The sequence below is a fragment of the Canis aureus genome, chromosome 19 (genome assembly GCF_053574225.1).
Source record: "Canis aureus isolate CA01 chromosome 19, VMU_Caureus_v.1.0, whole genome shotgun sequence".
Classification (NCBI taxonomy): Eukaryota; Metazoa; Chordata; class Mammalia; order Carnivora; family Canidae; genus Canis; species Canis aureus.
Genome location: NC_135629.1, coordinates 19,070,161 through 19,094,587, shown reverse-complemented (window position 1 = coordinate 19,094,587; position 24,427 = coordinate 19,070,161). Strand labels below are relative to the sequence as shown.

General features: G+C 35.3%; 1 protein-coding gene across 6 annotated transcripts in view; it reads right to left on the bottom strand.

Moving 5' to 3' along the window:
* Positions 1-343: 343 nt before the first annotated feature.
* The window catches only part of CNTN3 (contactin 3), a 327,555-nt gene continuing 303,471 nt past the window's right edge, over positions 344-24,427 (bottom strand). For all 6 annotated transcript variants that reach the window (XM_077858046.1, XM_077858048.1, XM_077858044.1 and 3 more), the window contains 4 exons: positions 20,004-20,187; positions 4,973-5,085; positions 4,219-4,387; positions 344-2,298 (listed from right to left, as the gene is read on the bottom strand). In XM_077858046.1, coding sequence (XP_077714172.1) covers positions 2,198-2,298; positions 4,219-4,387; positions 4,973-5,085; positions 20,004-20,187 — 567 coding nt within the window. In that variant the 3' untranslated portion in view covers positions 344-2,197. The remainder of the gene's footprint in view (positions 2,299-4,218; positions 4,388-4,972; positions 5,086-20,003; positions 20,188-24,427) is intronic.

Genomic DNA, 24,427 nt, shown 5'->3' with positions numbered 1-24,427 from the left:
AGGGATCCCTGGGTGGCGCAGTGGTTTGGCGCCTGCCTTTGGCCCAGGGCGCGATCCTGGAGACCCGGGATCGAATCCCACGTCGGGCTCCCGGTGCATGGAGCCTGCTTCTCCCTCTGCCTGTGTCTCTGCCTCTCTCTCTCTCTATGTGACTATCATAAATAAATAAAAATTTAAAAAAAAAATAGAAAAAGTAAAAAATATCTCCTTAGAAGATGGAAAGACTAATATAAGAAAAATATAAGAAATGATAGCATCAGCATAACTATTATGATGCCCTCCCATTCCCCCCACCCCTTAAAATATGCTTTTTTACCATACCACAATTAATCATGCATGAGCATTTGATTGTTATAAATTTTATTCGAATAATAGAAAATAATACATACAGATAACCATAGGATACACACACAGAATTCAAAGATAAACTTTATACTTTTCAATATGAAACGAAGTACATATCTCATGGAGATATATTGCTACAAATGCCAGGAAACAATAGAATAATCATCTTGAAAATGGAAAGTATAGGAACATATTATCAGAATTACTAAATAATAAAAAGGTACAACTCCATTAGGTGTAGCATAAAATACAGGTATTGGAGAAAGTGTTTCCCCACTTTTTGACTGGAAATAACAATGGACATATGAAATCTACTAGTCATTCAGATTTTTTCTAGATATATACAGTATATACAGACGTTGCAGAGAAAGTTCTAAATCTTTTTCTCCTTTGTGTGTAATGACTTTATCTTAAATGTAATATTTAAATGTAAAGTAACATTTTATGACGGTATCAGAATTTTGCTAATTTTTATGCTTTTTTGATATCTGAACTGTTGGCTTCAAATTCTGATATCTTTGTAAAGAAGAACAAGTTCCTGCAAAATGTGAAACTGGTAGGAAAGAGGTAAAAAAATTGATTTTGCAATGTCTAACACTCAATCTGTCGATTTTCATATATTCTTTACATATTGCTATGAAGTCATGTCTTCAACAATCTTTTGAAAACCACATATTGAAAGACTGAGTCATACATATCAAAGTCAGCAGCACTGCCATGGTTCTATTACAAATTTAACTCAGGAACTAAAAAGCCTGCCAGACTCACTCTGATAGACGGTTGGATTTCATTAAAAAACCATCTCCACCATCCAAAAAAGAGACGGTCCCTTAATGGAATCAGAAATTGGAAATGAAGAATTGTGTGAATTTTGTTTAATATTTGAGTTGAGATTCAAGTCATTCCTTATTCTCTCCACCATGTTTTAATAAAACCTGAAAGCTTGTTCATAGGTGTGAAGGAAACAATTACTTTTTAATTTTTTTTTAATATTTGAGAAAGAATAAAATGTGATCATTTCAGTTTCATAATATTATTGAAAAAAAAAAAAGAAAGCATTACCCATAATAGAATGCAAACTTTAAAAAAGCCACTGGTCCTTATGACTTTTACATGGTTAAGTAAATTCATATTAATATTTTGCACAGATTCAGCGTGTTAAAGGTAACAGAACACTTTCACATTTCCTTCTTTATCTGTTAACAATGTATGGGGCAGGGTCAGATGCGAGGTATTATTTCCACATTTTCTAGATGAAAAATTGAGAGCTAGAAGAGCAAGGTGATTTGTAAAGAATCTCACAACTTTGTTATACTTAAACAAAACAGCACTGTTCCCACCTCTGGTGTAGCATTTTCCAACATTCTTTTGAATCACATGCACCCTCTTCCAAACAGGGTAATGTAAAGAGGTAAAAATGTATTTTCAGCCTTGAATATTTCAAGTGAACATTTCAGAATAATACTGATTAAGTCTTCTGAGCAATGCTGTTGTAATGGGAAAATAACATTTGGACTAAATGAGATAACAAACAAACGTGTGTGCATATGTGTGTGTATACATGAGAGCAAGTGAGTCTATCCATAGGCAGTGCTTAAAATCATAGCTTACGAAGATCTTTATCAAAAGTCTAATGTAGGTAATATGTAAATTCCTTTGGTTTATCAAGTAAATATTAAGGCATTTCAGATTCCCCTAAAAAGATTTACTGTTTTTTTTATTATATTCATATTTTACCTATAGAAAGTTAAAAATACAGAGTTGAAAAAAAACATGCATAATCACTGCATTTCAAGAAAGTACTTTTTTGTAACCAATTAACTTTCTAGTAAATAATTTAAAAAAGTTACTATCACCACAAGGCATTTACAATAAAGAACAATACTACAGGTATATAACTTGACACAGCGTGGACATTTGAGATGGCTGAAGTAGAACCTCTTGCATCCATATCTGTCAAAGATGATAAATAACTCATTAATAAGGACTGTATCAATATAAATAATCAGGGCAAAAGCAATACCTCTCTATCAAAATCAAATCATACCATGAACCTAACCTAAACCCCCAAGTTATTAGCCCTCATATTATTTATCAATGTAGTATTGTATTACTTGCCAAAAACATCTCTGAAAACGCTCATATACTTAAGGTTTTTAAAAAACAAATCTAGGCTTTGTTCATTTAGTATTATTTAACTTTAATTGAAATTGCAAAAACAACTTAATCATTTTGAAAACAATTACACTCTATTACTGACAATTTTGAGATAATTCAATGGTTTAATTAAAGAAAGCTTTATTGGATAAGAGTTTGGAAAATCTGTGTTTGTTTCTACTTTATGCATTTCTAGATAAATTATTTGGCATAATATAAAACATCATCTTTTTAAAAAGAGGCAATCAATAAGAAGCTCCATTTTCCTGAGATGGCCTTGTCTGCTCTTTGCAAGCTTTGAGTCTTTGCAAGCTCAGCAGACGGCACATGTCAAACGGAAAGGCTACTTTTGATTCAGCAGCCCTCAAAATGCAAAAATAGTGTCTGTCCCTGCAAAAGCAAAGAACCTACTCCTTACACTTACACTCTGGCCCTATTATAATGTGAACTCTACATCTTGCCCTATTCTAGGAATAAGAGAACATATCTTAATTACTTTAAAACCTAATATAATAATCATAACAAACTTAAATTTCTAGTTTTGCTCTATTGAAGTGCATACAGTTTTTAAAATGTCTATAGTCTGAAATAGTTTTTATAGATTTTAATGCTGTGGAACTCTGTTCTGAGATAAATGCTTCCCATTTTCTTGGTATAGTTTAGCTATTTGTTTGTTTCAGTCTAAGTGTGGCAGTCTACATGATTTCACGTAAAGATACACTTCTTTCAAGTTTCCATACCCCTCTTTCTCGTTACTTCCTAATGATGTCAGTCATTTTGTTTTTTAAGATGAAAGAGAGAGCTTTTAATTTTACACCCAAGATTATAGACTAGGTCAAGCCCAATGACACAGGGAACAAAATTACTTATGTCACTGAGAGCTACAGAATAGAATATGAAGACAAGACAGCTTCTACTTTACTTAACTGAGGTCCCCAAACTCCAGACTTGAGATTTGAAAGAATAAATGAAGTTTCTTCTACCGTTGTCACTGATTAAATATGAAAGTGAGCCTGTTTCCCTTCACTCTAAAAGTGTAATTTCTATAGTAAAGTAAGTAGAATTTGGATTTTAAAAGGAAAAGTTAGTGTGAACCTCCTTTGAAATCAGAAACAAATTACTTTTTTTAAAGAAGTGACTTTTGGTTAAAAAAAAAAAAAAAGGAGAGTCTTTTGGTTTGGCCAAGCAGTTTATGACCTTAACAATATTAAATTTTCCATTTTTTGGCAGCAGCTCTTCCTACCCACAGGTCCTATCCCGGTGCTTTAATAAAACCACCATTTTGAAAAAAAATTTTGAAAAGTTTTTTTTAAAGAATTAGTAAGATTCATGTATAATTCTAGGAGGCAAACAAAGATCTTAAAAATAGTTTGTAAGTTTAACATTATTCTTGTGAAATGCTTAAGAAATTCTGTTCTTTACAGGCAATCCAAAGGCAAATTTAGGCATAACTCATAAGAAGGAAAAAAATTCAACTTGATAAAGTTCTGCTAAATATTTTTCGATGTCTTTTCTATTTATTATCTTTCTTCATATTTTGTATCACTCTTGAGAATTTTCTCTTAGCCTCATCTCTCATATTCCAAAAACTTCTTAGCATTCAGATGGAGGACATCATGGGGAAAAAATAGACAGAAGGGCATTGATTAATTCATTCTTGGGGGCTCATAACTCTGATGTTATCAATAAAGTAAGTGTTGAGTTTGACCAACTTACTGGTTATTCTTGGAATCCTGATCTGTTCGCTACTGGTTCCATCCCCTCCATCAGTGGTGGCCTTAACTTCAATAATGTAGTCCTCTTTAATGGGCAATAAAAGTTCTGCTGAAGTTTTATTTGTGTTTAGCACTTGCACATTATTTTGACTGCTAGTCCTATAGAAAACCTAAAATGAATGAACAAATACATTTATAATTCTTACATTGCCTACTCTTACTGTTTTTCATAGAACCGATTACACTGATGTCACCTCACTTATATTGTTTTGTTATAGTCACCAGAATACAAGTTCAATTCCTCGCTCTTTTCATAGGTCTTAAACTGGGGGTTAGTACATACTAGAATCATCAAGTCCTCAAAATCAAGAGTCCAGCTGGCTTGGGCATTTGTAAGGTTGGAGAGATGGAGCAAACCTCTACTGTACTGATTTTGAAAGCCAGACCAACAGGTTAGAGCCAACAATTTCAGTTGTTTTTTAAGTACTATATGAGCGACCATCAGAAGTAACTAATTAACATCATGAACAATTTACAAAAATTTTGTTCAAAATCACTGCATGACCAAAATTACTTCCCTTAAATTTATATTTAGAAATCAGATATCGGGGTGGGGGGATATCCTTTTTATAAAAAGTTTGATATCTCTTTGTCAAAATCAGATTATGGCAACCATATTATCACAATTGGAAAAATCATTCAAACCCAGCTTCCCTTGCCAGGAATAGGAAAAGAAATCATTGCAAATAACTTACTTTATAACCCGTTACTTCTGATTCATTCTCCTTTGCTTTAACTTGTTCCCAATTAAGTAACACTTTAGTGTCTGTAGCATTCCAAACAACATTTCCTGGTGGCTGACTGGGAGCTTGAAATGCAAAATGATAAATTAAAACAGATTTGAACAGAAGTGATACTTTACATAGAACAGATAATGACAGTCATAGAAGACTTATAGAAGTATAGCAAAATCTCTTCGGTAATATGTTGCATATATGTATATATAGGTGGAATCAGAAAAAAAGATGAAGAGTAGCTAAATGCCCTTTAAAAAAGCTTTTTCGGGATCCCTGGGTGGCGCAGCGGTTTGGCGCCTGCCTTTGGCCCAGGGTGCGATCCTGGAGACCTGGGATCGAATCCCACGTCGGGCTCCCGGTGCATGGAGCCTGCTTCTCCCTCTGCCTGTGTCTCTGCCTCTCTCTCTCTCTCTCTGTGTGACTATCATAAATAAATAAAAATTTAAAAAGAAAATAAAAAAAATAAAAAAGCTTTTTCAAGGGACATCTGGATGGCTTGGTGGTTGAGCATCTGCCTTCGGCTTAGGTTGTGATCCTGGGGTCCTGGGATCGAGTCCTGCATGGGGCCTGCTTCTCCCCTCTGCCTACGTCTCTGCCTCTCTCTATGTGTGTCTCTCATGGATAAATAAATAAAAGCTTATAAAACAAAAATACTGTTCAATTAAATTGTTAGATAATTCATTTCATCATAGTCATCACATCTTTTAGGACATTTCTTAATTGTGGCTGAGGGTCCTCTTCTGGAAACCTGTCCATAATGGAGATAAGGAAATTCCTTTATCCACCACTAGAGGGATGCTTGTTGATTTACCAAGAAAGGCAGGCTGTGTGACCCACTTTGACACATCCGGAGGCTGAGAGAAATTGCCAACTGAGCAGATTAAAGATGCACAAAATGAAGTGTGGATGATTTTTAAGCCAAATTGTGTGATGAGATAGGCAAAATGGGAGGCAATCAAAGATAAGGGTTACTCATATTTATTCCCATGAAGTAATAGCTATTCATGTGAAAAACTGCAGCAGAGAGTCTATATTTCACTCTTCGTTTTCCAAGTTTTAAATCAATTTTTGAGAAAAATAAGGCAAAACCCTAAAACATTAATGAGAATTCCATTAGATAATGAATGAAATTCTCTGAGGTTGGAAAAACTTGGGTTCACAGCTTAGTTCTCTCTCACGAGCACCAGACAGCATAGTCATGCTGGGGCAAGGGGGTTCAGCGACAGCACAGACAGGACATTAAAATTCAGTTTCCTGTCAAGCACAAAACAAACACAATATTATCCATTTGGCCACAGCATCGCAATTGCCCAAAGCAGTGCTGAAATATGTTGTACTTGTGGATTTAGCTGCAGAATGTGATCTGGTTAACTGAATTTGTAATGGGAAAATGATATAAAATATTGGCTATGCAGAGAAATTTCTAAACATCATTGACTCATGCCACGAGGGAAAGACGGCTGAATTTACAGATGGGAAGAGCTCTCAGATACATTTATGTGACTAATGACACCAAACAAGATTGTATTCCCTGCAGATTCTTTTGCTGCGTGTCTGCTCTTTCACACTATTCTATGCTGCCTTTGAAATGTTGCGATCTGGCATTAGCAACGACTTGAGGTCAGCTCAGAGAGCTGAAGCTGCACAGCTCTGATAACAAAAATATGTTTAACGGCAGTTGCTTAGGGTTGAAATACTGTTGACCACGTTCTGGTGACTCAATCCAAATGATATGAATGCACAAGTGTTAGAACATTTCCCCCAAGTCTATGATTTCCTGCATCCTGACAGTACTATAACAGGACAGGTTCTGTTGGATGTGGTGCAGAGCACAGCCAGCATGGTCTGTTCTACCAAAAGCTGTGTGTGCTTGGAGATTACAGGAAACTTGAGTAATTTTGGTTGAATCATCTCTTCCAACACTAGGCTTGTAGAAGAGATGAAGTGCAAGTGTAACATTGAGGCTTATCTTGTATCAGTCCAAAAACAGATGAATGAATTCAGCCTGAATCAAATACTTTTTGAATAAACAGAAAGAAAGAAACAGGAAAAGGGAAAGGAAGAAAAAAATTAAGGTTTGTTCTGGGTCTGATTACTCTTATTCTGAATCATATCAGTGTTTCCTGAGCCTCAGATAATCATGTACCACTTTCATAACTTTTGCTATCTTTAAAAAGAAGACTAGATTTTAAAAAAAACAACACCATATAAACATCTACCTTTAGCTTCATCACAAGCACTAATACACAATCATGGGCTTAATATGCTACTGACATTCTTAAGGTGCTCTCTAAAATAAATGAGGCATTCTTAAATTTTAAAAAAATTGTGAACCACCTTTAAATCATCTCTCTTACTACTACTACTAAGAATAAATGGTGGATTATTAATCACCACTAATAAGAATTTTCCATCATCTGGAAAATTCTATACCAAATAAGTTTTCCTTCTATGTTCAAAATCCTATTATTGTTAGTAACTAAATGCTTATTAAACATTTATAAGATGGGCTGCGCAGGGTGCCCGGGTAGCTTAGTTGGTTAAGTGGCTGTCTTCAACTCAGGTCATGATCTCAGGGTCTTGGGAGCTCTGTGCTCAGCAGGGAGTCTGCTTCTTCCTCTCCCTCTGCCCCTCCTCCTGCTTGTGCTCGCTCTCTCTCTGTCTCTAATAAATAAATAAAATCTTAAAAAAAACCATAATACGGGCATGGTAAAATGTGCTTTTATATAATGTAATTTACTTCATTCTCATTGCGTTATAATAACATCCATTTCTGTACATGGCTAATCTGGACCCAGAGACTTAAAAACAACTGAACACTCATGTTTACATCAGCATTATTCACAGTAGCAAAAAAGTGGAAGCACTCTAATCGTCTGTCAACAGATGAATGGATAATCAAAATGTGGTATATACATAAAATGAAATATTTTTTTTTTCATAAAATGAAATATTATTCAGCCTTAAATAGGAAGGAGATTTGCTAACACATATTACAATATGGATGAACCTTGAGGGTATTACAGAAAGTGAAATAAGCAGGTCAAGAAAAGGGACATTCTGTATGATTCCACTTACATGAGGTACCTAAAGTAGTCAGATTTATAAAGACAGGAAGGGGAATAGTGCTTGCCAGGGACTGGGGGCTGGGAATGGGGAGCTGTTTCATGGGAACAGAGTTTCGGTTTTTAAGATGAAAGACTTCTAGAATGAGTTATACAACAACCAATCTTAACACTACTGAAGTATACATTTAAAAATGGGCAAGATGGAAAATTCATGTTATGTGTATTTTTACCATAATTAAAAATTAAAAGCAAGAACTTACTAAGCTACACAACTGGTCAGAGATATTATGTGGATTCAAACCAGCTCTGATTAATTCCAAAGTCCATGCTGCCCATATTATATTGTGCAGAGTACCTGAGACCTTATTTAACTTCCAAGTAACTGATCACAGATTTATAGATGATGTGAAAATGAATATTAAACAAGAATGTCACAAGAATGTCACAACCTCCACCTTCACAGAAATGTTTTCCCTGCTATCTCAAACTAAAGTGGGGCCTCTTCTTCAGATATTAGGTCCTTTCTTCATAATCCTCATCAAAGGTATATTTTACATTTTGTTGTGGTTTTATTTTTATTAACATCCAGTTTTCCCCCATAAGATCCTTGTAAGCAGAGACAATATCCAGTAAGGTCTATGACACGGAGAAATCAATATGGTAGATCACTGGCCCAATGCCTTGTCAAGGGTAGAGAGCAAATTAGAATTTTGTATATGACTGATGTTTTATTTTTTTTTTTTATTTTTTTTTTAAATTTTTTAATTTTTATTTATTTATGATAGTCACAGAGAGAGAGAGAGAGAGAGAGAGAGAGAGAGAGAGGCAGAGACACAGGCAGAGGGAGAAGCAGGCTCCATGCACCGGGAGCCTGACGTGGGATTCAATCCCGGGTCTCCAGGATCGCGCCCTGGGCCAAAGGCAGGCGCTAAACCACTGCGCCACCCAGGGATCCCTATGACTGATGTTTTAATGTAAAAAGCACAAACTCAAGTATCAAGGAATCACTTTTACAGTGTTATCAAAAAATAAGTTCAATCCATTTCCTTCGTGTTCCCAAGAATGATTCGTGCAATGAACATTCTAAATAGGGTAAAGATTCAGAGTAAGCATTAGTGAAGTTAATTTCCTATGGTGGCAGCAGGACAACATTTGGCTGGCCACACTTCTCAAATGCAGCACATCAGATTTCGAAATGAATTGTCTAGCTACATGGTTAAAAGTTCTCCAAGACATCCCCCAAAATGGTATACAATTTACAAAGACAAAACTGGGAGAGTTAACACTCATTGATCATCAGCTTTGAAACCTGCAAAAGAAAGTGTGTTAAGGGTTAAAGAAAAAATGAATAAGGAGGTGACAACATCTGGAATAGTTTTTGAAAGGCAAATTACGATTTTTAGATATAGACGCGAAAGAGGGAAAGGTATCCTGCATAGGGTTAAACATGTGTGAAGGCACAAATGCAGGAAATAGCAAGGCACAGTGGGGAGCTAAGAAGTTCTGACTGGTTACAAGGTTATGGGGAGGAGAAGGGAGAGAGCAGATGCAGCTTAAGGAGCAAGTAGGAGGAGGCCTGGGTAGCTCAGTCGGTTAAGTGTCTGCCTTCGACTCAGGTCATGATCCCAGGGTCTTGGGATAGAGTCCTGTGTCTCTCTGCTCAGTGGGGAGTTGGCTTCACTTCTTTCTCTCTCCCCCCCGCCCCGCCCCCCACTTGTGTGTGCACAGGCATGCTCTCTCTCTCTCTCACTCTTTCTCTTAAATAACTAAATAAAATCTTAAAAAAAAAAGAAAAAACAAAAAACAAAAAAAGAGGCAAGTAGGAACCAGATGTGAAAGGTCTAAGAGACCAAAGAAACCAGAAGAAGGATTTTTCTGTAGGCAATTAGGAAGGCATTAAATAAATGAAAGTAGGGAAATGATACTACCAGTTTCGGTTTCCTAGATCTTTGTGGGAACAGAGGGAAAGGAGGAGAATCTTAGTGGGCATTCTGTTGGGAGAACATAAGTAGTGCTTCATGTAAGAGAGAATAAAGGTCTGTTAACATGAAGATGATTATAGAGGACCTGGAGGGATGAAATTTGTGTAGACGCAACAAATTATGATGACTGACATCATATAGGTGCTGGCAATAAAAAGCAAAGCTGGGATACCTGGGTGGCTCAGCGGTTGAGCATCTGCCTTTGGCTCAGGGCATGATTCTGGAGTCCGAGATCGAGTCCCACATTGGGCTCCTTGCAGGGAGCCTGCTTCTCCCTCTGCCTATGTCTCTGCCTCTCTCTGTCTCTCATGAATAAATAAATAAATCTTAAAAAAAAAAAAAAACCTAATTCTAGCTGATGACACAGACCTTGAGGAATAATGTCTCCACCTGGCATGTTTTTCACTATATAATTAAGAACTATTTATGTATTAGGGATCCTTCCGAGTACAGTAAGCAATGAGATAAACATGTTCTCTGACTCTAACCATAGGCCATATCAGTGGTTCCCAAGGATCCACATTTCTTCCACTAGAGAGGATTTTAAGTGGATGACATTTTTAATTGGAAATATGTAAACACTTTCATGATAGATTAAAAAAATCTGTCACATCCAATTCTTGACTGACAGATGTAATTCTTTTGGATGAAGCCAATATTGATACATCTGTGGTAATCTACTTCACACACAACACACGGATCATTAAAACTAGGTTCTAATTAATGATACAGAACAAAGGTGGTTATGCAAACACAAATAACTTGTATGTTTCCAGCTGCACACAGATGTCTGCTAAGCATCCCAAAATACAGAGTGACAATTCCAACTAATTGACCTAAGGGAATATTTAATACAAATAATTCATCTTAAACCAAGTGATCAAGAAAAGAATATCACTTTACTAATAATAGTCACAAATACCCTGATTAATTCTTTGTAAAACTTATTCTCAGGTTTTCCTTTTTTTTTTTTTTTTTTGGAAATCAATTAGGTTTATTTTTCTTTGCATTTCTTTGTACTGTTTAATTTTTCAATTCTAATAATTGCTCCATTTTCATTTTATTAAAAATCTTTAAAAAAATCTTATAGCTACTATCTAATAATAAAGAATATTAGGGATTTTCTGTTTCTAGTAAATGTATAGTTGCCTTTTATTTTATTATTTTTTAAAGATTTTATTTATTCATTCATGAGAGACAGAGGCAGAGGGAGGAGCAGGCTCTATGCAGGGAGCCCTACGTGGGACTCGATTCTGGGTCTCCAGAATCACGCCCTGGGCTGAAGGTGGCGCTAAACCGCTGAGCCACCCAGGTGTCCTGTATAGGTGCCTTTTAAAATAAATATATTTAACTATTAAATCTATAAGGAAAATAATAATACAGGTTGTTTGGGTTGGTGGCTAAACTCATGCAAATATCGAGGGACTGGAGATGGCAAAACGCTGGGCAGATTAGGAACAGGTTGAGTTTGCTCAATGCATGAACCAACCTTCTTTTTAGCAAAATCATTCCCATTTGTGGTTTCCATCGTCACCAAATTCAGTTACCTTGTATTGAGCCTTCAATGCCCTCTTCCATCTTCAAAGACTCAAACCTGAAGCAGGAACTCTTTGCTTCTACAATCTCTCTAAAAAGGCTGCCTACCCTCGTGTGCCAGGAGTCATCTTGTAACAAGCACAGAAACAATCTACCTCATTTACTTCAGACAAAGGCCTGAAAGCATTGTGGCCAGTTACAAGGCCCATGTCCTGAGCTACTTGCTTAACCCAACAGAAGCCACAGTGTCTCAACTGTAAAACAAGGAGAAGAGCTTGGAGAGCAACTGTTAAATGAAAACCCACAGGAGAGTGGAATCGCTTTACAACTATAAAACCTCAAATCGGAAGTTGCAACCTGAAAGTACATTAGACAGCCTGCAAACTTTTATTTTTTATTTTTTTGGTCTAACCCCCGGTACTTTAATTTTGTTTAGTTGCCGACATTTAAAACTCAGGAGCTTAAGTTCTGGATTTTTTTTTTTTTTAACTTTATTTATTTATTTGAGTAAGAGCACAAGAGGAGAGGGAGAGGCAGACTCCTTGCTGAGCAGAAAGTAACATGGAGCTTGATCCCAGGATCCTGAGATCACGAACCAAGTGGAAGGCAGACGACCAAACGACTGACGCACACAGACACCCCTAAATTCTGGATTTTTGATTGCTGATTGCTCGTGTAGTATTAGATTGGAAAGAATGGGGCCTACTCTGATGGATAGAGAGAACAGGCTGGACCTAAGATGCCCCAGCCACACTTCCCTGATCATTTATACCTGACAGCCACTGAAGGTATCTGACTTTACATTTCTCTTTAGAAATAAATACTAGTTTTGGCAGGCGGGGGTGGTGGTGGTGGTGTTATGTGTCTGGATGGCTCTGTCAGTTAGCAAAACTAACGAAAACTAATTCAATTTTAGTAGAAAGATAGCATATTACAATATAGCACAACACTGGTTGGCAGGCTGCGAAATTATTTCAGTAATTTTAAATGCTGTAACAAAAATTATTCATTGAAGGCCTTTATTATTGTTGTTCTTCAACCACCCATCATGATATCCTCTGTGTATTTGATTCATAGACTCCTCAAAGTCAGCTTTATAGATTTTACTTAGTCTGCAGCCTCTTGCCTATGAGTAAATGATAACTATAAGGCTGTTGACTGGATGAAGCTAGGAATATAAGGCATGTTTACCAGTAGCAAAATGATTAAATTGTGGTATATTATCACAATCAAATATAATACATACACTAACCTATTTATGAAAAACTGCTAATGACCATGGGATTTGCTATGATGTATAGGTAACTAATACACAGCATACTTCCAATACACAACAGACATTCTATAGAATATAAGCCTGAAAAGAAAGCCCAACAATTAATGGCGATATTTCTGAATAGACAGAATTATGAGTGATTTTTATTTTCTTCTCTTCAGTTTTCTTTTTTTCTCAAATTTTCAACAATAAACATGTTTTCTTTTATATAATAAAAAATAGAGGTTGTTAAAATTAAGAATATTATTTTCCAGAATTTTCAATAGTGATATTTTCATAGTGGTGATGGTGAAACTGGATTTACTTTCAAAATCTGGGATTTTAAGAACATACAGAATTTTAAGAACATGTTTGCTATTATTAATTATGGAATATTCAATAGATATCTCAATTTTTTTTTCTTGCCTCCTTGATGATAATGAAGTGACCTAGTGGTAAGTGGTTGTTCTCATCAGTAGCTAGAAACCGTATTTTATAGTTGGAGTTCAGTTGAGTTGAACATTAGCATTGGTCATGAAACTGCTTAAACATGTGACATTGTACAGGGATCAGGTAATGAAAAGATACTTTCTCCCAAATAAGGAGACATATTTGTTTAGGAACCATTAGAATTATTACAAATAAACAAATGACTAATAATAGGAAGCTGACTCAATGTTTAACTATACAACAAAAACATCTACTTAACTCATCTGAAACTCAGAAAAGACTTTTCTTGGGGTCTAACCTGGAATGTCAGAGAGGAAGATCTTTCTTTGTTTTAAAAGACTGGAAATTTCCTTGACCAAAATCTTTCCTTCTTTGAATAATAAAAATAATACAATTTGTAAACTATAAGTAAAAGCATTTAAAAATTTCTAGAGAATTTGTAGGCAAGTGGAATATTTCCAAAAAAGTGCCAAAGCTCCAACAAAGTAAAGTTCATAAGATTTACACATTTAGCCAGAGGAATGACTTGTTCTTTTATTAGCTGAAACTCCCTGACTGAATTCTGTTCAAGTTCAATATTACATTATTATCTTGTTTCAGAACTTACAAAATTAGAAATCATTTTGTTGAAGTCCATAGACAAAAAACAAAACAAAACAAAACAAAACAAAAAACAAAAACAAAGACAAAAAAACTCTATTGCTCCTAAGTCTGAGGAATATGCATTAATGAACAGTGTTTCTATATCTGTCTCTGTGATTTGTGGTATATCCAACAATAACATTAAGTCACCTAGTGAGAAATTTCCTTTACTTTTCCTATTGGTTTGAAGAGAAAGCTGGATTTGGGGATACTAGGTTTTTAACAATCTCTTAGATACTAATATCATAAACACGGAGGAACAGGTTTAGAGGTTTGAATAGGCAAGAGCATGTTGCTAGTATTAAAAAAGTGGAGTGACTTATTTGTTAATTTTATTATTATTATTGATTTTATTACTATTTGCCTTATTATTTTGTTAGCATGAATTTATGGCAATGATACTGGTTTCCATATTCAGTTTCCATTTTAGTTTTAAGTTTATAAAAGCAAAAATTACAAGCTACTTTTTAAAAAATAATACATTTATTTTTTATTGGTGTTCAATTTGCCAACATACAGAATAACACCCAGTGCTCATCCCGTCAAGTGCCCCCCTCAGTGCCCGCCACCCATTCATCCCCACCCCCCGCCCTCCTCCCCTTCCACCACCCCTAGTTTGTTTCCCAGAGTTAGGAGTCTTTATGTTCTGTCTCCCTTTCTGATATTCCTTACCCATTTCTTCTCCCTTCCCTTCTATTCCCTTTCACTATTATTTATATTCCCCAAATGAATGAGAACATATAATGTTTGTCCTTCTCCGATTGACTTATTTCACTCAGCATAATACCCTCCAGTTCCATCCACGCTGAAGCAAATGGTGGGTATTACAAGCTACTTTTTAAGACTGACTGCCGAGTACATATTAGAAGAGACCCAAAGGAATGGCAAAAATTGAGAAGAGAAGTCACATATAAAATTTGGGAAACCTTGCATTGATATCTTTTCCTAAATCATAACTTAGAGTGGATAATCAGATAATTAAATTATACACATAAAACTCGAGAACTTCCAAATTGTGTATTTGAAATAGGAATATTCATTTCATTTTAAACCTCTGAAATATTCTAACTCATATTCTTTTAGTGTTTGTTTTACTCACATTACCTTTTCAATTCCTTAGAACACACTTAATTGGTTTCCTTAAATTTAGACAATTGATTTTAGCTCAACTTATATGGATGAACATTCTACTTGCAAAAGCAAAAATCTCAAGGGTAAAACATTGTATCATTTAATATTATTCTGTTTTATCAAGTGGACATACATGTATAATCATCACTGAAGGAAAAAAAAATAGTATTCCCTTGTTCCAGGGTAAGGTCTGGGCCTGTGATTCAGGCCAGGCTAGGGAAGGTTTTCTATCAACTGATCATAACAATTGGTTCTGGAATGAGCCAAGAAGAACCATCCTTGGCTCTGAGTGGAGTTATCAGCAAGGAGTGGTCCACTTTTCCCAGGGCGTTTAGTTGATAGAAACAAGCCTTAAGGTGCAAATAGCAATACTTCTACCCTGAAAGGGGAATATGGTGAGAATGATTCCATCAGAGCCAAGAGATGGAGAGAGTCTTGTTTGTTCAACATCCATTATTGGGCACCAACTATAATTACTTCAACACTGGAGAAAGAAGTCTGAGGAGGGAGTTATGATCAAAGTGGGTAAAATTTTTGCGCTGAAAGACAAAAATTGTCTTCCATTCAAAGCAGGCTGGAGAGACAACAATCAAATAAACGAGGATGAGTTATAGAATGTGAGGTTGGTGTCAGTGCTCTACCCAAGAACAAAGCAAGGAAGGAGAAAGAGTGTCAGGAGATGAGAGATGCACTTTTAAATACAGTATATTAAATACAGTATATATTCGGGTGGCACTGAGCTGATACTTGAGCAAAGATCTGAAAGAGATGAGAGAATAAGCCCTGGATAGCTGGAGGAACTTTCTGGACAGAGGGAACAGCAAATGCAGAGGCCCTAAAGTGAAAGTGGAGTGAGCAAAGACGAATATAGTAGGAAATAAGTCAGGGTAGGATTTGGAGGATGGATCATATAAAGCCTTGTTAAGCATTATAAGGATTTAGTATTTATCTGAAGTGAGATGAAATGGGACATCTTGAGCAATACTGGGGACTTTGGGAGACAGGGGTGAGGAGAGGCTGAACAGAAAGTGGTCATTGCCCTGATCCATGTGAGGGATACTCCACCTTGCATCAGGGTGACAGCAGTGAAAGCAATGGGATGTGGTAGGTTCTTGCAGAGTCAGATTCTGAACCAGTTGTAGGGGATGAGAGAAAGATAAGAGTTGAGGGTGATTCCAAGATTTTTGACCTGAGAAACTGAAATACTGGGGTTTAATTTACTGAGACAGGAAATGTTGTAGAAAGGACAGGTTCTAAATGGGGTGGATGGGACAGTCAAAAACTTAGTTTTAGAAATATTCAGTATGAAGTCTTATTAGATGAATCTTGAGGATGTTGGTAGAGTGCTAAATCCATCCATACTGAAAGCCAGAATTACCACTTGACTTTTTAGTTATACAAAGCAGAATATTTGCCCTACAAATTCCTTCTTGCAATCTCTGAACATAAAATTCTCAATATGTTTCCTGTTAGAAGCCAAGAAATTTCATCATTTACATGCCATCTGCAATTTTTCCTCATCAGTGCCTTTAGAAACAAGATGTTCTTAAGAGTTAGCTCTCCTTGGGTTGCAAGTAACAGAGACCCATTTTAGATTACTTAAAGAGGCTAATTAGAGTTTAACTCAGAAATGCTTCCAAAAAACACAAGTATTTGGATATCAAAAATTAAGTGTTTAATGGAAGCTACAGCATTTAACTTGAGAATCCTTGTATTATTTTACATTAATCAAAAATAATCACCCAAGATCTGTATTGATATAAAGGCTTGCATACTAAATTCCATGATTACGAGTCCATGAAACTTGCACATTTTAAGCAAGATGGTAAAAGACTACATTAAGTGTTTTGAATTCACAATGTTCAGTCAAGAGGAAGTATATTTGATTAATAATAGTCCTTCAGGCTGGCCTGCTACTTTAAATTTCATTCATCCATTTAGCTACCCACTCAGTATTTAACACATGGTCTGTAGCACCATGCTGGGCACTAGGGCTGGATGAACAAGACACAGAAGGATTCTTTCCCCATAAAGTTTATAATCCAGAGGGGAAATCAGACAGCAAGAAAACAGTCAAAGATGTTATTTTAGTACTTATGTCTGAAGCATGATGATAATTCTCTTTATATAGAGATAAGCACAAAAACCTTACCAAAATTCTTACAGGATTTGAAGCTAAATCCAAAGTCAAAGGTTAGGATGACTATTAAGAGTTGCCAGTAACAGTAACAAGAACAATTTAATTTATATATCTATCTATTTATTTATTTTTAAAGATTTTATTTATTTATTCATGAAAAGCACAGAAGGAGAGGCAGAGACACAGGCAAAGGGAGAAGCAGGCTCCATGCAGGGAGCCTGATGTGGAACTTGATCCCGGGACTCCAGGACCACACCATGGGCCGAAAGGCAGGTGCTAAATCACTGAGCCACTGAGGCATCCCCAAGAACAATTTTAAAGGGTTCCATTTTACTTGCATTTTGGTATCTTTAAGGAAAATTATTAACATAAAATTGAAATTTGTAACATGCTTCTCATATCCAATCTTAGAATAATTAGGATTTCAATTATCTCTATCAATCTCTGACCCAAGGTAGGAAATTTTTCCCTAATAACACTACAGATCAACAAGCAATTCCACTGAATTGTAGAAATAAGAATGTATCACTTTCTGAGGGATTTTATTCAATTGTTGGAATTCCCATCAGACTACAGCTCCATGAGCAAAGGAATCCTGTCTAGCTTTGATCACATTACCCATATCCTAAGCATGGAGTAAAATCTCAAAAAACACTGATGTTAAATGAGACACAGATATTCTGATTATATGGATGAAAGAGAGGCTCGAAGAATTAAGACTCTGTATGGATTTGGATGCCTATCCTGCTACTAAGTCTGTGATCTCAGGGAAGTTAAATAACCTCTATATGCCCCAGCATCCTCATCTCTAAAGTGAGGCTACCATCAGCTTTGAAGTCATGGTGTTGCTGTGAGAACTGAGAATCAATATACAAAACATACTGAGAATAGTGACTGCAAATTGCTCAGTAAGTGTCAGTCATTAAAATCATAATCACCATCATTATTGTTGCATATTTCTACTTTAGATTGAGTGTTTATGTGTTACACTGAAATCATAAAAATTTCTTTTTAAAATTTTATTTCACTCATTGTACATTATCTTAATATTCCTATTATTTGTCTTTTCCTTATGTTTTACCAACTTAAGTTCTTCACTGATTCCATGATGATGTCATACTGTTATAATCATAATTTTTTAGCAAGTAATCATATCAATTATTAAGTCAGAGGGAAGAGCCAGATAAACTTGCTTGCATATATTCTTGCAATCAGAATTTTTGATTGATGCTGTGCTTTGAATACATAAATAATGATGTATATTTAAATCTTACTAATTCAGAATTGTTATTGAGAATACCAAACACATTTAGCGAGAAGTTCTAAACACAGAATGTTTTCAGTTTAAATATTTCCAAACCCGTATACTCCTTGGTCTAACCCCTGAAATGTATTATGAGTAAGAGGTTGGGGTCAGGCTTCCCCTACTAACTCGTGAAGGACAATATTGAATTATTCCATGAGTTGGCTGATTGTAAATGTATGTTACTGAAGATTTACAATGGTTTGTGTTAAACTTTTGCTCTGCAATCTCATTATATCAGCAAACTGGTAATTGACTCTCTCTCTCTCTCTCTCTCTGTCTCTCATGAATAAATAAATCAGATCTTTAAAAAAAAATAAAGTAGTAGAATTATGTTTTATATATATTTTAACTTATCCACAAAGTTAGCCAGTGATATTCAGTTTTATATTATTGGTATTCTCAGCAATTTTATTTAACAAATGTATGGTCTCATAAAAATTTGAGGATTATATACAGATATAGAAATGCATTACAGAAATCAAGCAAAATTAATGTCTCATTCCCATATGCAGCCAGTTAAGCAAACATTTTTACCGAGTTAATAAATTTTGAAAACAAGAAGAAAAATAATTTTCTGTAAATAAAAGTAATACATTATTGGGTTAAAAGTATTTCATCCTTCATGCCCATTTCCTTACCTGCACGATGCTAAAAATAATGATAGCTACCTCCTGTGGTAGTTAGGAAATTTAAATGTGGGAATACATCTAAAGCACTTGGGACATAGAGCATTCTCAGTTGCTATCAGCTATGATGAAGACATGACAGAGACAATTCAAACAGTTGTACTACAAGAAGTTACTAACAAAATACAACAAATAAAAACATATCTGTGCTCTCAGTTTAACTGAAATATATGTGGGAGACTATAAAATTGCAAATTACTGATTTTCCTGTAGTGTAATTCAAAGCCAAGTTATGTATAGCTCATAATTGCGGCTTGTGAATTTACCTGTGAATACATAACTAACAAAGGCTCAGCTTTGAAGGCAACTAACATCTCTGGTCAGATTTTTAAAAGTATTGGTATATTCACATGGACCAACATCTTCTGGTGGTAACCTTTTAATGCACATTGGCATCTTTTAAATAAAGTAGGAAAGCAAAAAACAAGAAAATCACTCGACTCTCTAGTATGAAATTTAACTTACTCATGTTTACCAGAAATCCTCAAGCTTTGGAAAACTAAAAACAAACACAAACAAACATGAAACTAAACTAAGTTTATCACATTTTGAAAGAAAAAAAAATCCCATACTAAGATTTTTCAAAAGGTACACATTTATTTTGACTTGGGGTTTCTATCTAATGATTCAGGGGTATCACAAAGACAAAGATATATGTGACTGAATTTCCAAGGGTTTGGGGTTGGATTTGTAAGATTCAGTGTGCTTACTGACTTGGGTTGTCCATTTTAAATGATGAAGAAAGCTACCATAAATTACTTCCTTGCCATTGAAAAAATCAGAATATACGTACGAGTTTTCTTGGTGGTTGCATTCACTGTGGTGCTAAAGGGACCAGCCCCAGCACTGTTGTAAGCCCGGACAGCTGTGTAATATGCCAAGTTACTCTTCAAGCCACGGAGTCTGGCTGACGTCTCATTTCCTGCCACTTTCACTTTGCTTGATGATTCTTCTTCTCCGTTATTCCAATAGCGCACCTGGTGGACAGAAAAACATTAATGATGCGAAAGGTTGACACAAACAGTACTACCCCTTTACATGAAGTGATTTTCATGAAAATGGGTACTGTAATATATATACATTAATCATTTATGCAACAAATGCTGGTTAAGGACCTCGTGTGTGCTAAGTGTTCCATTAGGTTCTGTTCCACAAAAGTGAGAGAAAAAGGATGGCAGGAGGAGACAGAAAATGAATAAGCACATGAAGAAGCCAGATAAAGTCAAAGAGAGTAAGTGCTTGACTACAGCTCATCAAGGGGAAAATGAGGGTGAAATCTTATTGAATAAAGCAAGTGCACCCCGCCCCCTTCTCAGGCCCTAACCAACCAGGTCCAAGCTCAAGATCAGAATGCTGGCAACTCTATTTAACCTCCACTCAATGCTAGAGGTTCCCTCCGGGAAGAAAGTGAACTGTCTGAGAAAAAAAAAAAAAGACTATCAAAAAGCCAGCTGGCCACTGGATTATCCTACAGTGATGGCCAGGTGTCAACAAGTCCACCTGCTCATGCAGAGCTGCTGAAGAGAAAAGGAAAGCAGTTAACACAGTTAAATTTAAGTATATGATAACATGTTTTACTTGTATTTCATTATTCTGAATTGTGAAAATGATCCAAGATATTATATAAAGATAAATGCATATGTAGTATAAGGCATAAAAATAGGTTAATGAGAATATTTAGTAAAAAAGAAAGAAGCGTAGGAAAATACAATAAAAATACATGTTTCCTATCTCCAGTCTTTGCTATAAAGTTCTGCTATGCTCTGCTAGGAAGTTTGGATTATCTATAAAGTAAAAGCAAAACCAACACAAACAGCAAAGGCATCAAAACCACCAAATGGTTCAGGAAAAGTACAGCCATTCCTCAAGAGAAGGCCAGATATTACCATTTAGTCCTGTAAAGCAGGGACCAGACACTTAACATAAATGTGTAAAGCACACTGGGTACATATTTTTTGCTTTCATAAAGAAATACATATGCTCTCTCCTGTTTTTCTTTTTTTTTTTTCTCCTGTTTTTCTTGCATCATGTGCCCTTTCTGTCTGACTTTCATTGATCTATTCTTGATAGTGAAATATGAAAACGGAAGACCATTTCTGTAATTTGTGTATGTCAACAGCTGTTCAAGCACAATGAAAATGGCAGTTGATCCTTAGCCGTCAGAGTCATGAGGGCAACAGACACTTGTGGGGACTGTGGCAAAATAGCCAGCCAAGTTTCATCTTAGTAAGGGAGCCACTGTTTGGCTCTGGTTGACTGAGGGAAGATAGAGCCAATATTTACAGGACGTTTTTTCTTTTTTAAGATTTATTTATTTGAGAAAGAGAGAGAGAGAGAGAGAGAGAGATAAAATCTCAAGCAGACTCCCTGCTGAGTGTGAAGCCCAATCAATGCAAGGCTTGACCCCCTGACCCTGAGTTCAAGACCCAAGCTGAAATCAAGTTGGACATTTGACCCACTGAGCCACCCAGGTGATTTTTTGTTTTTCTTTTTTAAGAAAAGGAGAAACCTTTATTTTAATGTGAAATGGTTCAAATTTAGTGTTGGCTCCATTTTTTAAAGTCATTGTCCAAACAAAGCACGTTTATGAGCTACTTTGGTGACCAGTTTTAGCCCTCTGAGAAAAATACACTAGAAATTACTGTTTTTTAAAAAAATGAATAACCATAAAATTCTTTATTTAAAAAAATTAGTAGCTAAGTATAAATCTCAGATTTTTCAATAATGATCCTAAATTAGCACACTAATATACTAGAACAATATTTTCCCTACATATGTATATGTGTATATATATGCATGTATGCACATATGTGTGTAAATGTGCAAATTTATGAATGTAAATGTATGTGTTTTTATTCATATTTACATTCATATTTATACTGGTATATAGGACCCCTTAAATTCATGTAAAATGGTGTGTCCATGTATATATGTAAGTGCATTTCTCTTGGAAAAGAGTTATTAATTCTTATAAAACCTTACAAGGAGGATATGAATTCAAATGATCAGGACTAATTGAATATGTTGTTTCTATTAAGTTAACAGTGAAACCTGATGATGACATTTTAGCAAAGAAAAATCCACATGTCTTAGGGAACCTGTTTTACCATTACAAAAGAAAACCACATAGATTGTATTCATTAATTGAAGATAACATACAAAATTGTCTTTTATAAAGCCATAGCCAAGTAAATTGTTAATGGATACAAAAAACTGGTACAGATTCCATATTCAACAACTGTTAACACTAGGTAGTGTTAGGTTTAGAGGACTCCAACTTGGTAAGACACATTCCCGGCCCTTGAAAGCATTATCTACGTATTAACTAAGAATGACACATAATCAATAATTAAAATAAAATGTTACAGACAGCCTGAAATTTGCAGCCTTGGACATAATATAGATTGGGGAAAGAAATCACATAATTATGAGCTATTAAAATCCTCCCTTAACAGATGGAACAGCAGAGGCACCAAGGAGTTAATAAATAACTCAATCAAGGCCATTGGGTCATACACACTGGTCTCAGCTCATGGGCCATTCTTTCTTTGATATGTCAAATTACCTCAATATAAGTTGCCTACAAAAGTGTTCCCTAAGTGAATGACTTAAAGAAGAAATGAAATTAATTTTCAATTGGCATAAGGAATATTTCTTATAGATTTACTTATAAAAAGTACTTAAGATTTTTGATAGCAGGATGCTTCTGAAGTACTCCATGGGCTAGGATGAGGGATTTATTTTTAGAACTTGGTTGCTGACACATATTAGAAATATTGAGACCACAGAGAAAATTTGTGCCAAATTGAAATGTGATATTAGTTAGAATTGATTAAAATTCTAAAAAATTGAATAAATATGCATACAACTCAAACAAAAATAAAACAGGGTAGTACATTGATATTCCCAATTTTCTATGAGTAGTTAATACATTATGTCTATATAATTTTGCTTAAAAATATTTATTAAAGGTGGATAATTTTTTCTTAAATAGGGAAAAGTTTTAAAAAAGTGAAAAAAGAAAAATAAAAGAGGAAAAAGTTGAGAATGAAATAAAGACAAAGATCATATTTTCCCTCTCAGTTGTGTTTGGGTTTAAATAGTAAAAGTCTTATACCTGAGAAAACAGACTATAACTCCATGCTGATTTGGGTTTTATAGATATACTGCAATGTAGGAAAGAAGAAAGGAAAAGTATCTAGACTGAAGAAGAATCTCTGCAAATATAATTGTCCAGACTGTGTCAATTATACTTCAGTTAAAAGATATGATACAGAACATATATATGTATATATATGTTTGTATAACATCTGGAGGAAAAGAATTAGTATAACAATGACAGAACATGAAAGTTCCATCTACTAAAGATGAGCAGAGAAAAATATTGCAAAATACATAAAGAACTCTGCCAACAAGAAAAAAAGTTAGCAGACTTAGCTAGTGGGAGACTAGCTACAAGATACTGATCTAAAGTGGATCCTAAAGTAAGTATATCTAAATGTCCAAATTTACTAAACAAGGGCCTGAATTTATGTCATCAGAGTAGAAGATTAAAACAAACAAACAAACAAACAAACAAAAAAAAAAAACAAAAGAAAACTGGATGGATTTGAAAAATATCAGAAAAATACAGTATTAAAAAATAAAGCCACTGATAAAATTAAGTGATAAAATGAATCATGTCTACGTGATTGAAAAGAGAATGAATAAATCCAGACAACATGGAGAGAAAAAAAAATTATGAAAGCAAGGTTAAGAGATACCAAACATCAATCAAATGAAAAGTTCCAACCAGAGTTTCAGAAGAGATGAAGGAAAAGGCAACAACAAAAGAGAAAACATCTGAGCGTTTTCCAGAATTGAAGATATGCATTTTCGAGTGGCAAATTCTGAGTTTGGGGGTAGGGGGCGGGAAATAAAAGGTAAATCCACTGCAAAGGAGCAGGTGACAAGAATAATTGTGGCTTTCAGCATTTTTCCATTGCTATATACATGAGAGTTAGAGCCCATCTTCTTGAATAGCTGTGTATCACTGTGCCTTGGTTTGCTAGTACCAGTGTACCCCTGTGAAGAGAAACAACTGCACTTCTCGGTATGGCAGACAGCAGGAGGGACAGATGCCAAGTTGTGGTCACACACCTGACGCTGTGTTTGTCTTGGTTATTACCACAGCTCTACCACCCGCAGCAAAGCCTGCACAAAGTAAGCACTCAGTAT